Raw genomic sequence first — 11,674 nt, 5'->3', positions numbered from 1 at the left:
AAACAGAAACTCGAATGGCTGTCTCCTTTAGAATTTCTTTGTGAGTTGATTTTCTTTGAAGATTTTAAGTTAACGTAGTTTAGAGAGAGTAGATTAGGGGTTTATGATGTAGAGATACAGAGAGTAGATTTGGAGTTTCTGAGGTTTCACGGGTTGATACTGAATAATTTTTTATTTCAATTTAAAAATCTAGTAAAATCTTGTGATTATCCAAATAGCTCAAATCTATTTCACAAGATTTTTGAATTATAATTAAAAAATATTACAATTTTGGTTACATCCAAACTAACACATAGACATGAGTCTTGCTTTGGAAAGTCGAGTAGAAGTAACAAACTAAGACAACGGTTTTTGAACTGAAATCAAATTTCAAAATGTTGGGTCCTTCAATTAAGTCGACTTGGGATGAGTCCACCCTGTTCTACTTTAGTATAGTAGGTCGATAGATCTTACCCCAACTCAAGGATTACCTAGGCCTTAGGGCAAAGTGTATTTTACAGTGTTCCGTGACGCAGCCTTACACTAGTGGCTGGGACAGCATGGTGAGGTGGGTGCCCAACTCGACACACACAAAAAAGTTTAAAAAATTATTAAAAATATGAAAAAATAGAAATGACCAATATAGTACTAAAAAATGATTTTTAAAATGATTGTGATAGCTTTTAGGATTTTTTGGGATCTTCATATTTTTCTATTTTCTTCTTATTTATTTGAAATATTTAAGGTAAAAATCAAAATTTTCAATAGTCCATATTTTACAGTTTTTTTCAACTTTTTCAGCATTCTAATGATTTCAATGCTTTTTCTAAATTTTGATTTTCTTTTGGAAACATCCTTTTTTTTTCTTTTTATACTTTTTCACATTGTTAAAAGGGTGTACGTAATGACTCGGCTGATTGTTAAAAGCAGTGGTTTAAAAAGCGGATTGGTGACTCGGATCAGGCATCTAAAAAATCCATCCGGATCGGTGAATCGACGATTCGGATCGGGAATCGACCGAATCGGTCAGATTAAGCCTTAAAAAAAACCAAAAAATGATTAAAATTCATTATAAATGTTGTTTTTTAGGAATCCAATAAGAAATGGGGGTACTCCATTAAGAATTTTCATTTTTTTGCATCAATATGTGAATATTGAGATGTTATTTCCCTGTACGAATTACTGTTAACCCATAAATTTATATCACACAAGGGAAGAAACATTGAATTATCACGGATGAAATATATAATCATACATGGACTACAATAAATTAATAATACAAACAAATTATTTTACTGTTATAACAAAAATAATACATTATAATACTTTATAACACAAAAAATTAATAAATAAAATACAAGATTTGATTATCAATGTATAATTATTATTTATAATATTATAACAACTATGATTCAAAAAATATTAAAAAGCGCTTCCATATCATACGATAAAAATTAAAATAAATTCCCTTATAAATGTGGATATTATGGCATTATAAAATTATTCAAGAAAATATTTTCACCTAATGATACAAACTAACAATGTCAAAATTAAGAAAAAAAATAAAAAGGAAAAAATAAATACATATTATATATCCTAGTATTTTGCAAAGTATAAGATATACGCTACAATTTTTATGTCAATAAGCGTTCACAAGGGGAAACTGAAATTAGTCCCACATCTTTCTCATTGAGAAGTAAATCTACCTATAAAAGGTAGAGAATGCATTTCAATGGTAAAAAAATTCAATGCGGTAGAGAATCCAGGGGAAGTGATGATGTGGCTCCAACATGGGTACGATGAGGATGGGAAGTTGGGAAGTGGTAACATGTGTGACGTTGCTGAGTTGGGAAGTGAATGATGAGGATGGGAAGTGGATGGATGATGGGAAGTGAATGATATGAGGATGGGAGATGGTTGAAATTTGCTAGTGAACCAGTTGAAACCACCCGTGTTACTGTAGCACGGGTGTGTTTTCGCCAAATTCGGTGACTCTCTCTAGACACGGGCAACCGTTGAAACCACCCATGTTACAAGCGTGTCTTTGTTTAAAACTCAACGACTCTCTCTAGACATGGGCGACCGTCATGAACCGTGTTCCTTAAAAGGGGGTGTACGCAGTGGCTTCAAAAACGGATCGGTGACTCGGATCGGGCACCTTAAAAATCCATCCGGATTGAAATGATGGGGAAGTGATGGTTGAAATTGCTAGTGAACCCGTTGAAACCACCCGTGTTACTGTAGCACGAGTGTGTTTTCGCTTAAAATTCGGTGACTCTCTCTAGACACGGGCAACCGTTGAAACCACCCGTGTTACAAGCGTGTCTTCGTTTAAAACTCAACGACTCTCTCTAGACTTGGGCGACCGTCATGAACCGTGTTCCTTAAAAGGGGGTGTATGCAGTGGCTTAAAAAACAGATCGGTGACTCGGATCGGGCACCTTAAAAATCCATCCGGATTGAAATGATGGGGAAGTTGGGAAGTGATGGTTGAAAATTGCTAGTGAACCCGTTGAAACCACCCGTGTTACTGTAGCACGGGTGTGTTTTCGCTTAAAACTCGGTGACTCTCTTTAGACACGGGCAACCGTTGAAACCACCCGTGTTACAAGCGTGTCTTCGTTTAAAACTCAACGACTCTCTCTAGACATGGGCGACCGTTGAAACCACCCGTGTTACTGTAGCATGGGCGTGTTTTCGTGAACCGTGTCGAACTGGGTGACTCCGGTTTGACTCGGTGACTTTTCAATCGCTCCTTAAAAGGGTGTACGCAGTGGCTTCAAAAATGGATCAGTGACTAGGATCGGGCACCTTAAAAACCCATCCGGATTGGTATCGATGATCCGGATCAGGAATCGACTGAATCGATTGGATTAAGCCTTAAAACAAATATGAAAAAATTATTAAAGTTCACTATAAATGTTGTTTTTTAGGAATCCAATAAGAAATGGGGATACTACATTATTATTTCATCTTTTTCATCAATTTACAAATATTTAGATGTTCTTTCCCTGTTTAAACTTATCTTAATCATTAAATTTGCATTGTATAAAAGAAAAATCATAGAATCATCATGGATAAAATATATAATCATATATGGACTACAATAAAGAATGGATTAAATCGATGAAAAATGGCCACTAAAATCTCGAATTATTGTATTATCTTTTATTTTATTTTTTTTAATTTTATGATGACATCATTTTCTTCCTTTTATTTTATTTTTAAAGGATAAATTGTTTTTTGACAAGAAATGCTTGTTGCATGGGCCCAAGCCAAAACCTTCCATAAGACTTTTTAGGTAAACTGCATTAGTTACCAAGTCATTGAAGTTTTGGGTTTTGGAGGTGTGCAGGTGTACTGCAATGTAGGATCTCATGTTTTTAATGCACATGAGCACCTCTTGGTCCTTAGGGAGCAGGGTTGCCTACCCTATGCTGGTATTTTTCCACCGAGTGATATAGTTTATACATGTTAATGATCTCTTTGCTCCACAATGAGGAGTTCAGTCAAGTTTGTGTTGTGAAACCTCACTAAGAATGCTTCTTGTATTTGTTTTCATGTAAATATTGTCTCAGGAAGTAGCCGTGAGTACCAAGCAAAAGCTGGACCCAATAGTAACTGTTCAAATTGTCGTATCAAGAGGTTCCCGTTACTAGCTGAGTTTGCGCTCACAAACACGAAGTGGGCCAAGTGCTGATGGGGCGAGCCTTGCCTGTCAGACTTTGGCAACTTGTGTCGCTGGTATCATGCAGTATACGGCACTGCGTCAACATACACATGGTATGGTTTTCAGTAAGTATCAAGGGTTTGTACCCTTGGGATATGGAGCGATCGTAATTTCTCCATCACCAAGTTTCGCATTGTCTCCTCCATTAAGGTAGTGTTGGCTGGAGATTGAGTGGCATAGGTGTTGGGGTTGATTGGTTCTCCATGGTCGGATTCGAGGTTTGTCCCGAAGGGCTGTTAGAATTAGGAGTCTCCTTACCAGCTCTCAATGTCTCGAGTTCGGATGTCTGCACTAGGAGCTCTGCTTCTTTCTGGGCCAACATTGCCCTAAGACGCTCCATTTCTTCAGTTTCAGGCGGGCCACACGCTCATGATAGGGTCTTGTTTAATAGGCCCAGTGGACTCATTGTCCAAGAGTGCTGCAGTGAATTCGGGGAATTTGAAAGGAAGGATAATGGAGGTACTAAGGAGTCCTTCTGCACTTTTGAAACACTATGCGTGACGTGCAGATTTTCGATGCCTAGATGACAACTCGCCTTCTTTCCAAGAGGCCTAATAAGTGGGAGACATCATCAAAACCTAGGGAGATCTTTCTCATCGGGGTTTCTTCATCTTCCTCGGGATTTTGGGTGGTTGCCCTTATTATGTTACACAGCCAAATTTTGAATGAATCGTCTCCTAGGTCGTGCGAGATCTTCTTTGAGGTCGATCCCGATCTGTGGCCTTGTTGTGGTCGTGTCCGACACTGGTCTACTTGAACGGCTTCCCTTCCTTTGTTGTGGGCGTATCGAGTAAGAGCTTCATGCGCATTCTTGAGGACTATCTTAACATGCACCTTATGGGTTTGTTCGTACCTGTTGGACTCCGCCTTGAGAACATGAGGAGGCTTGTAATCGTCTTGCCTTAAATCACGTTGTGCTGGGGTGATTTGGAAATGATCAGCACGAAATGACCTGGGTAACTTGTCCTTGTGAGAGCTTCTAGTCGCTGGTCGATGAATATCACGTGAATCGAGTAAATCAACGTCATGAGACCGTTTGACTGCCAGCATCTGAGCTACATATAGTGATCTAGGCAGGCTAGCATCATGAGGATTCCTAACCGCCAGCCGATGGGTAATATGAGAGTCGAGCGAGTTAGTTCCATAGGAACATTTAACCACTGGCATCTGAGTTGCATACGATGATCTAGGCAAATTAGTATTGTAGGGATTTCTAACCGCCATCCGATGAGTAATACGAGAGTCGGATGAGTTAGCTCCATAGGAACGTCTAACCACCATCATCTGAGCTTCATACGGCGATCTAAGATCATTAGCATCATGGGGATTTCTATTCGACAGTCGAGAGTCGGGCGAGTTAGTTCCATAGGAATGTCTAACCGCTGGCATCTGAGCGGCCTTAACAGCTGAGTGCGGAACTCGTATGATCAAAGGCAAGAAACGGGAGCCCCGAGACATAGGCGCAAGGTGCCAGGGCAGCTTAGATTGGGGCTTAGCCTTTGCAGGAGCAGACCGACCATTCTTCTTTAACGCAGGGACAACTGGGTTCGCAGACTGCAACAACTGCACTTTTCTTAGGATATCGCGAGCGATCACGCCTCTATTGGGCTTCGCTTGTAGAAGCGGATTGGGGTAAGTCAAAATCACCTTGAAAGGTCTGTTGCCTCAAAATAAATCCACTTGTGGACAAGATTTCCTCATTGCCCGAGCCTTTAAGGTTCGTGACTCGACTTCTTGCGCACCAATCATTGCTTTCTCATCATGCGGGGTAACCGTGACACTAGGAGAAGCAGGTTAGCCCCTGATTAGGGAGGCATGCAGTGGAACCTCCATTGTTCCTACCTAAAAGGATGTCATTGCCTTAGCCATGATTACCTCTAACAACCTGTTAAGAAGGCGTCTCTCGTCAGGGTAAATAAAGAAGACATGAGAGTAGAGTAGAAAAGATCTTAAATCAAGATCTATCGAGAGTGAGAGATTCAACTTCGTAGACTCAATCAGAGTTGAAAGGTAAATTACTCCCCAGTGGAGTTGCCAAAGATTTGGTTGCTTTGAAATATGGATGTGTTAAAGGAAATATAGAAATTTTAAACCAACATTAGACTCTAGATGGAAAATCATAGGACATCACATTCAGGGCCAAATTCACCCGTGCACATCATATTAGAAATACATGCTTTATTATTTATACTAGGTATTGAGCAATTTCAGAGGTTTAATCCTCTGTTACATTTACATCGACTTTGTAGAATTAAAATAAATCGAACACCTTTGATTCTGACTTTGAAACCTATATATACGTTTCTAAAGAAGAAAATACATACATGTTAAAAGGGAAAAGATAATGTCATGGGCATATCGGCACATATATCTGTTAAGCAGGGACTTGTTATTATTCGAATCTGGTCTTCAAAAGGGAACATGTCTAAGCGAAGCTTAAAAGATGATAATCTCTCACCTCGTGCCTTGAATACTACACTCTCTTTTAAGTTGTGTCTTCTCAAAAGTGCAATCTGTGTTTCTCTAAAAAGTACAACCTCCTCTTCAATCGATGAGCATCCCTTTTTATATGGATAATCATGCATTTTGAATATTCTGATCTTCATCCTCCATTTTCATCGTAAGTTATCTTCTTAATTGAAGCATAAATCTTGCAGGAAGTGATCTTTATCTTCATACGCAGTTTACCTTCGGTTTACCTCTTGTAATTATCTTTTTATGCTGATGATCTTTCTACTAAGTTATATTCACATATGCAATTAATGGCGCTTCTCGAACCTTCGAACTCTATGATTTTCCAGGAGAAGAATTAGATATTCATCGTTATCGTCAATGTTGATGGTAGTGGGCTATAGCCACTTCGTTTGTTCCAACTCAATCTATGCTAACATTTTAAGAGTGATAAAAAAGAAGCCCAGAGTTCAATGGAGCTGATTAAACGAGAGAATTTCTTGTTCCGTGAAGAAACAATTCCCTTCTTTGTGGATACCAATTGACCGTACGATCTGTAAAGCTTTTAAGGCTTTAACTGACGAACAATGCTACTAACGGTGGGTTAAGCCATCGTTGGACAGTTAAAGACTCCTATTGAAATTGAGATAATTTTAAGCCATCTTCGAGCAGCTTTAGACTGCTGTTGAAACTGAGAAGAGTTAAGCCATCTTTGGGTAGCTTTAGACTATTGTTGAAATTGAGATGGGTTTAAGCCATCTCTAGGCAGCTCTAGATATCTGTTGGAACTAAGATAGGTTAAGCCATCTCTAGGCAGCTTTAAACTGTCGTTGAGACTAAGATGGTTTTAAGCCATCTCTGGACAGCTCTAGACTACCGTTAAGACTGAGATGGTTTTAAGCCATCTCTGAGCAGCTCCAGACTACCGTTGAAACTATCCTTGGCCTATTTTCGAAATCCATTGAGTGAGTCATGCTCTGATCAGGGCACACTTGCATGATGAGAAACACTTTTATCCTCCGTTGGTTCACTTCATGTCTTCAAGTGGTCTAGTCTTAGTTTTCATACTCTTTCCAAAGACAAAGCATAATTTGTTCAATGGATCTGGAACTGTTTGTGATAAAAGTACACCCAACAATGCCATCCTTTGACTGCTCTTTATTTCTTATGTTTTTATATAAATAGCAGTCCGAGGATGTCATCCTCAGACCGCTCTTTATTTGTTATTATTTAATAAAAATAACAGTTCGAGGATGACATCCTCAGACCGCTCTTTATTGTTTATTTTTTAAGATAAATAGCAGTCCGAGGATGCCATCATCGGACTGCTGTTTATTTCTTATTGTTTGAGACAAACAGTGGTCTGAGGATGCAAACCTCGGAACGCTTAGCATCGGTCACAGGATTCGAACCTCAGACAGCGTGGGCACACTTAGAACATTGCACTACTCACAAAAAAACTAAATAATAAGAATAATAATTTAAAATGTAGTCTAAGGATGGTATCATCCGACCGAGGGGTAATTTTTTCAAAAAAAGAAAAAGGTGGGGTTGACCGACCTTAGTTGTAATTATAGGGAGCATACCGTATTTTCGAAACTTTTTTATGATCCGTATGTTAATAAGTCTTATAATTGTAATTTTTGGAGTTTATCTCCTTCTATTAATTAATGGGTGTGGTTTCTATAAGGTTGCAACCTTAAACAATCCAATTAAGGCGCACCTCTAAATTTTATCATAACGTGTAATTTTGATATAAATAATTATTAGGATTATCTCAAGATCGATTTTAATATCTAATTATAAAATTTTAAACTCCAAACATGGTTAAAATCAAGTAGATCTATAAACATATGAAAATCTTGAAAATAGACGGTCTAAATAATGTGCTATAAGATACATTATTTTTTGAACTCAAATTTCTTTACTTTCATATTCATACATCTAGTTGTCGAGATGATCAATTAGAAGGTTTTTCAACATTAAAACACCTTTTTTCAAGGGAAAGTATATAATGATACGATTTACCTTTGGTGCAAGGTGGTCACAATTGATCTTGACTACTAGATGTGATATTGGGTGGCTGCAGTTATTTAATTGACCAAGCTCAATGTCTAAAAGAATATTCTCGAACTTTGTGATATATCTAAACTATCATATTTCTTTCATATGATTGTAAATAATCGTGACTCCTCCATGTATAAAAGGTAAATTGGTCTCTATACAATCCATTTTTCAGATTTAGTTATAAGTAATCGTGACTCCTCCATATATAAAAGATAAACGGTCTGCATAAAATCCATTTTTCAATGGGCTTTTGAGGTGCATATGTATAAAACTATTTTCCTTAATTTCCGTTACCATTCTAAAAAGATTGCGATCTCCCGTTCCTCTCTTTATTCCTACGTGTACGCGTCCTTAGCGTGTAGTGCCCCTATCCTTTCTTTTCACTCTAATTCTATATCCGGTAAAATATTTTTCTCATTCTTCCCGCATCTATCTCTCATCTCTCATCTCAATCTCTACGTGTGTGAAGACCCATCGCCGCCCCCTCGGGAAGCGGCGCCACCCCTGCACTTGAACACCGAACCCACCTCTCCATCTTTCTCTCTCTCTTGATAACCCACGCCACCTTCTATCGGCAAACTCCGCCCGACAATCTCGCCGCTAAATTCTTTTCCCAGATTCCGTCACCACCGCTGCGTTACCCCGCAGTCTTACTTGACCCAACCCACTTCCTCATCATATTACATCAACGCTTCAGTTTGGCAAATGAGAATAGGGCCGATGCTGGTCCCAATTACGCAGCTCGGTGGCCTCTGCTCAAAAACCAATAGAGCTTGGGCCCGCCGGACCTCGGCTACGCAAGAGAGGATATATATATATATAGCACAGCCCAGCCCGACCTTGAGATGGCCGGGTAAGACTTACGAGAAACAGGGGTGGCCCGGCCCAGGCCTGCCTCCCGTTGAAGCACTAGGCATAAAGTTCGGGAAAAGATGCATTTAATTTTTGGGTCTTTCCCATTAATATCAAACATTTCATAAAATTTGATACATAATAGAAATGATATTATTTTTTTTTCAGATTAATTAGGGATACATGCTTAGTATAACAAACAATTATTCATCCAAAAAAGTTCAATTACAATTCGGATGCTTTTCCCCTCGCTTTTACACATTTTATGAACGGGCCACACTTCAGAGTCCACATGGACCGACTGCTCTCTTTTTACAAAACAAGACACCAAAAAATCTAAAAAAAAAACAGTAGCAAAATACACATACAAAGAATGGTAGCTTCTGTAGAGGATCAAGCAAAAACACAAGCATTGGTTGGGTCGCTGGAATTCCTAACGTTCCGACGAGTACGCCGCAGTTGACGATCGCAAAACCCACTTTCTGAAGGACAACTTGCCGGAAAAACCATGTCTGGTTGCACAACTGCCAGTTTTATTCCTGCTACTCCTGGCAGAGACAAAGCGCTGTATCCTCTGTAATGCAACATCCAAAGTATTTTGTGACATATTTGCGAAACACAGCCTGAACCATCCCGGCTCGGTGCAATGGCACGAGGAGCCCGGGGATATGTTGAGGCCCACCTCATAGAGTATCGACTTCCACAGCTCGATCTCACCTGCAAATGTCGGTGACTGCAACAAGTGACTCATGTTCACCCAACAGAACAACCCTGAATTTCCCTGCAGGCAACTGATTCCAGAATTCTGAAGGCCCCTAACGAGCGCCTGTTGCCGTTGCTTGAGCCGCCTGCGGTTCTCAACTAAGTAGGAAGACGTGAACTTGTTGTCGGACAGGAGTGGAGCGAGCAGGTGCTGAGTCTGCGAGGACACAAGTCCGAAGCTTGACATTTTTGTCGCTTCCGCCACCACTGTATCGCCGTAAGAGTAGATGGCACCCACCCTAAAGCCTGGCAAGCCGAGATCTTTCGACAGACTGTACACCAGGTGCACCCTCTGGCGTGCCGGGTGGTTCAGTGGAAGGACCTCTGCAATGCTGACAAAGTTTTGGGATCCAAAGACCGTTCCAGAATAAATTTCATCGCAGACTAAATGGATGCCCTTGTCTGCTATGAAACTCAAGAGCATCTTCAGGGTGGCGCGAGTCATGGTCGTTCCGAGAGGGTTCGACGGGTTTGTTATCAAAATTCCTTTAACCTTGAGCTTCTGGCTCATGGCACTCTTGTAGGCGGCTTCCAGCGCAGATTCCCGTATCTGGAAGTCGTTCGAGCTATCGCAGTGTATCGGTACTATCTCGACTTCAGTTCGCCACTTCAGGTCACGATCAAATCTGAATGGAATGAATCAATTTAGTTTAACAAAAAAAAAAAAAATCTGATAGACCACTTTCTTGGAAGTATGAGTATGATGAGTACTCACCCTGGATAGTAGGGAGTAGGAATTAGAAAGGCTTCTCCTCGGTTAGCCACGCAGAACATTAGGATTTCATTCGCCGAAGTTGCACCAGCAGTGAGAACCAGTCTTGCAGGATCGAAACTGGCTTTGTTTCCTCTGATTTCTCCCATGAATGATGCTAATGCCTGCAAAACCAGCACTCCATGAGATTTTAGCAAAGAACTGCAGCTCTCAACGTTCTTTTTAGAGAGAGAAAATCCTTTACTCTAAGTTCTTAGAGAGAAACTCACACTCTTGAAAGATGGCATCCCATGGTAGTCTTGGAAAAGAGCTAGCTCTCTAAACACGGATGCACCATTATGCTTGAAACCTGCAGCTTCAGGGTTTTCAGCCAGCCATGACTCCAGGAGATCGAATGATAACTGCACTATTAATCCTCCCATTAGAAATGATGAACTTTTCTCAATTTGATGAGAGAGAAACAAGTTAGAGAGAGATAGAGAGAAATTGTAGGCAACCTGGTTCTCTGCAAGGCCCATTTGTATAATTCCACTAGGGTTCTTGATCTCATCGTAGGCGTTCTTCTCGTACTCCTGCCACCCCAAGAAGTAAGATGAGTCTTGGCCATGTGAGTTGCACGAGGCTTTTCTTGACAGGAACTGCTGCGTCATGGCAATCCTAGAGAGAGAAAGCAACTGCAAAAGAGAGGATCCCTAGAGAGAGAAAGCAACTGCAAAAAAAAAGAGAGATTCCCTAAAGCGATTGCATTAGAGAGAAGTGCTACTGCACTAGAGAGAGAGAAAGGAGAGGAAGGATTCAAATTGCAGTACTCTTGGTTTGCTTGAGAGCGATATATCAAACCATATTTATATTGTATAGAACCTAGAGAGAGAGGGATAGGAATGGAGAAAGACATGTGAAAGGGTGACGTGAACATTTTGACCAGGCCTGGTTTTAGAGAGAGAATATGTGTTAAGGATTTAGAGAGAGTGTTAAGGATTTAGAAAAAGGGAGGGGTTACAAAGGATTTAGAGAGAGAGGAAGAGGGTTTTTTAGAGAGAGAAAGAGGGTCTTTTTAGAGAGTGAAAAAAAAAAAAGAGTAATTGAGACAAAATGTGCCGACAAAAAATCTATGGGACCAT

General features: G+C 40.0%; 1 protein-coding gene across 1 annotated transcript; it reads right to left on the bottom strand.

Annotated features, from left to right (window-relative positions):
- Positions 1-9,212: 9,212 nt before the first annotated feature.
- Positions 9,213-11,371, bottom strand: LOC18445561 (1-aminocyclopropane-1-carboxylate synthase 3). The gene is made up of 4 exons (XM_020674397.2): positions 11,051-11,371; positions 10,823-10,954; positions 10,557-10,717; positions 9,213-10,467 (listed from the first exon to the last, which is right to left on the bottom strand). Exons 1-4 carry the CDS (start codon positions 11,201-11,203, stop codon positions 9,513-9,515), a joined length of 1,401 nt encoding a protein of 466 aa, XP_020530056.1. The 5' UTR covers positions 11,204-11,371; the 3' UTR covers positions 9,213-9,512.
- Between the last annotated feature and the right edge of the window lie 303 nt (positions 11,372-11,674).

Source organism: Amborella trichopoda, chromosome 12 (genome assembly GCF_054954075.1).
Source record: "Amborella trichopoda isolate Santa Cruz 75 chromosome 12, AtrichopodaSantaCruz75HAP2 v2.0, whole genome shotgun sequence".
NCBI classification, from domain to species: domain Eukaryota; kingdom Viridiplantae; phylum Streptophyta; class Magnoliopsida; order Amborellales; family Amborellaceae; genus Amborella; species Amborella trichopoda.
This window is presented reverse-complemented; position numbering and strand designations above follow the sequence as displayed.

What these genes read in the sequence shown, in the direction of transcription:
- LOC18445561 (XM_020674397.2), bottom strand. Translation starts at nt 11,203, where the DNA reads ATGACGCAGCAGTTCCTGTCAAGAAAAGCCTCGTGCAACTCACATGGC. An exon ending in GGATGCCATCTTTCAAGAGT is followed by an intron (nt 10,718 to 10,822) that starts GTGAGTTTCTCT and finishes CTGGTTTTGCAG; the next exon opens with GCATTAGCATCATTCATGGG. An exon ending in CCTACTCCCTACTATCCAGG is followed by an intron (nt 10,468 to 10,556) that starts GTGAGTACTCAT and finishes CATTCCATTCAG; the next exon opens with ATTTGATCGTGACCTGAAGT.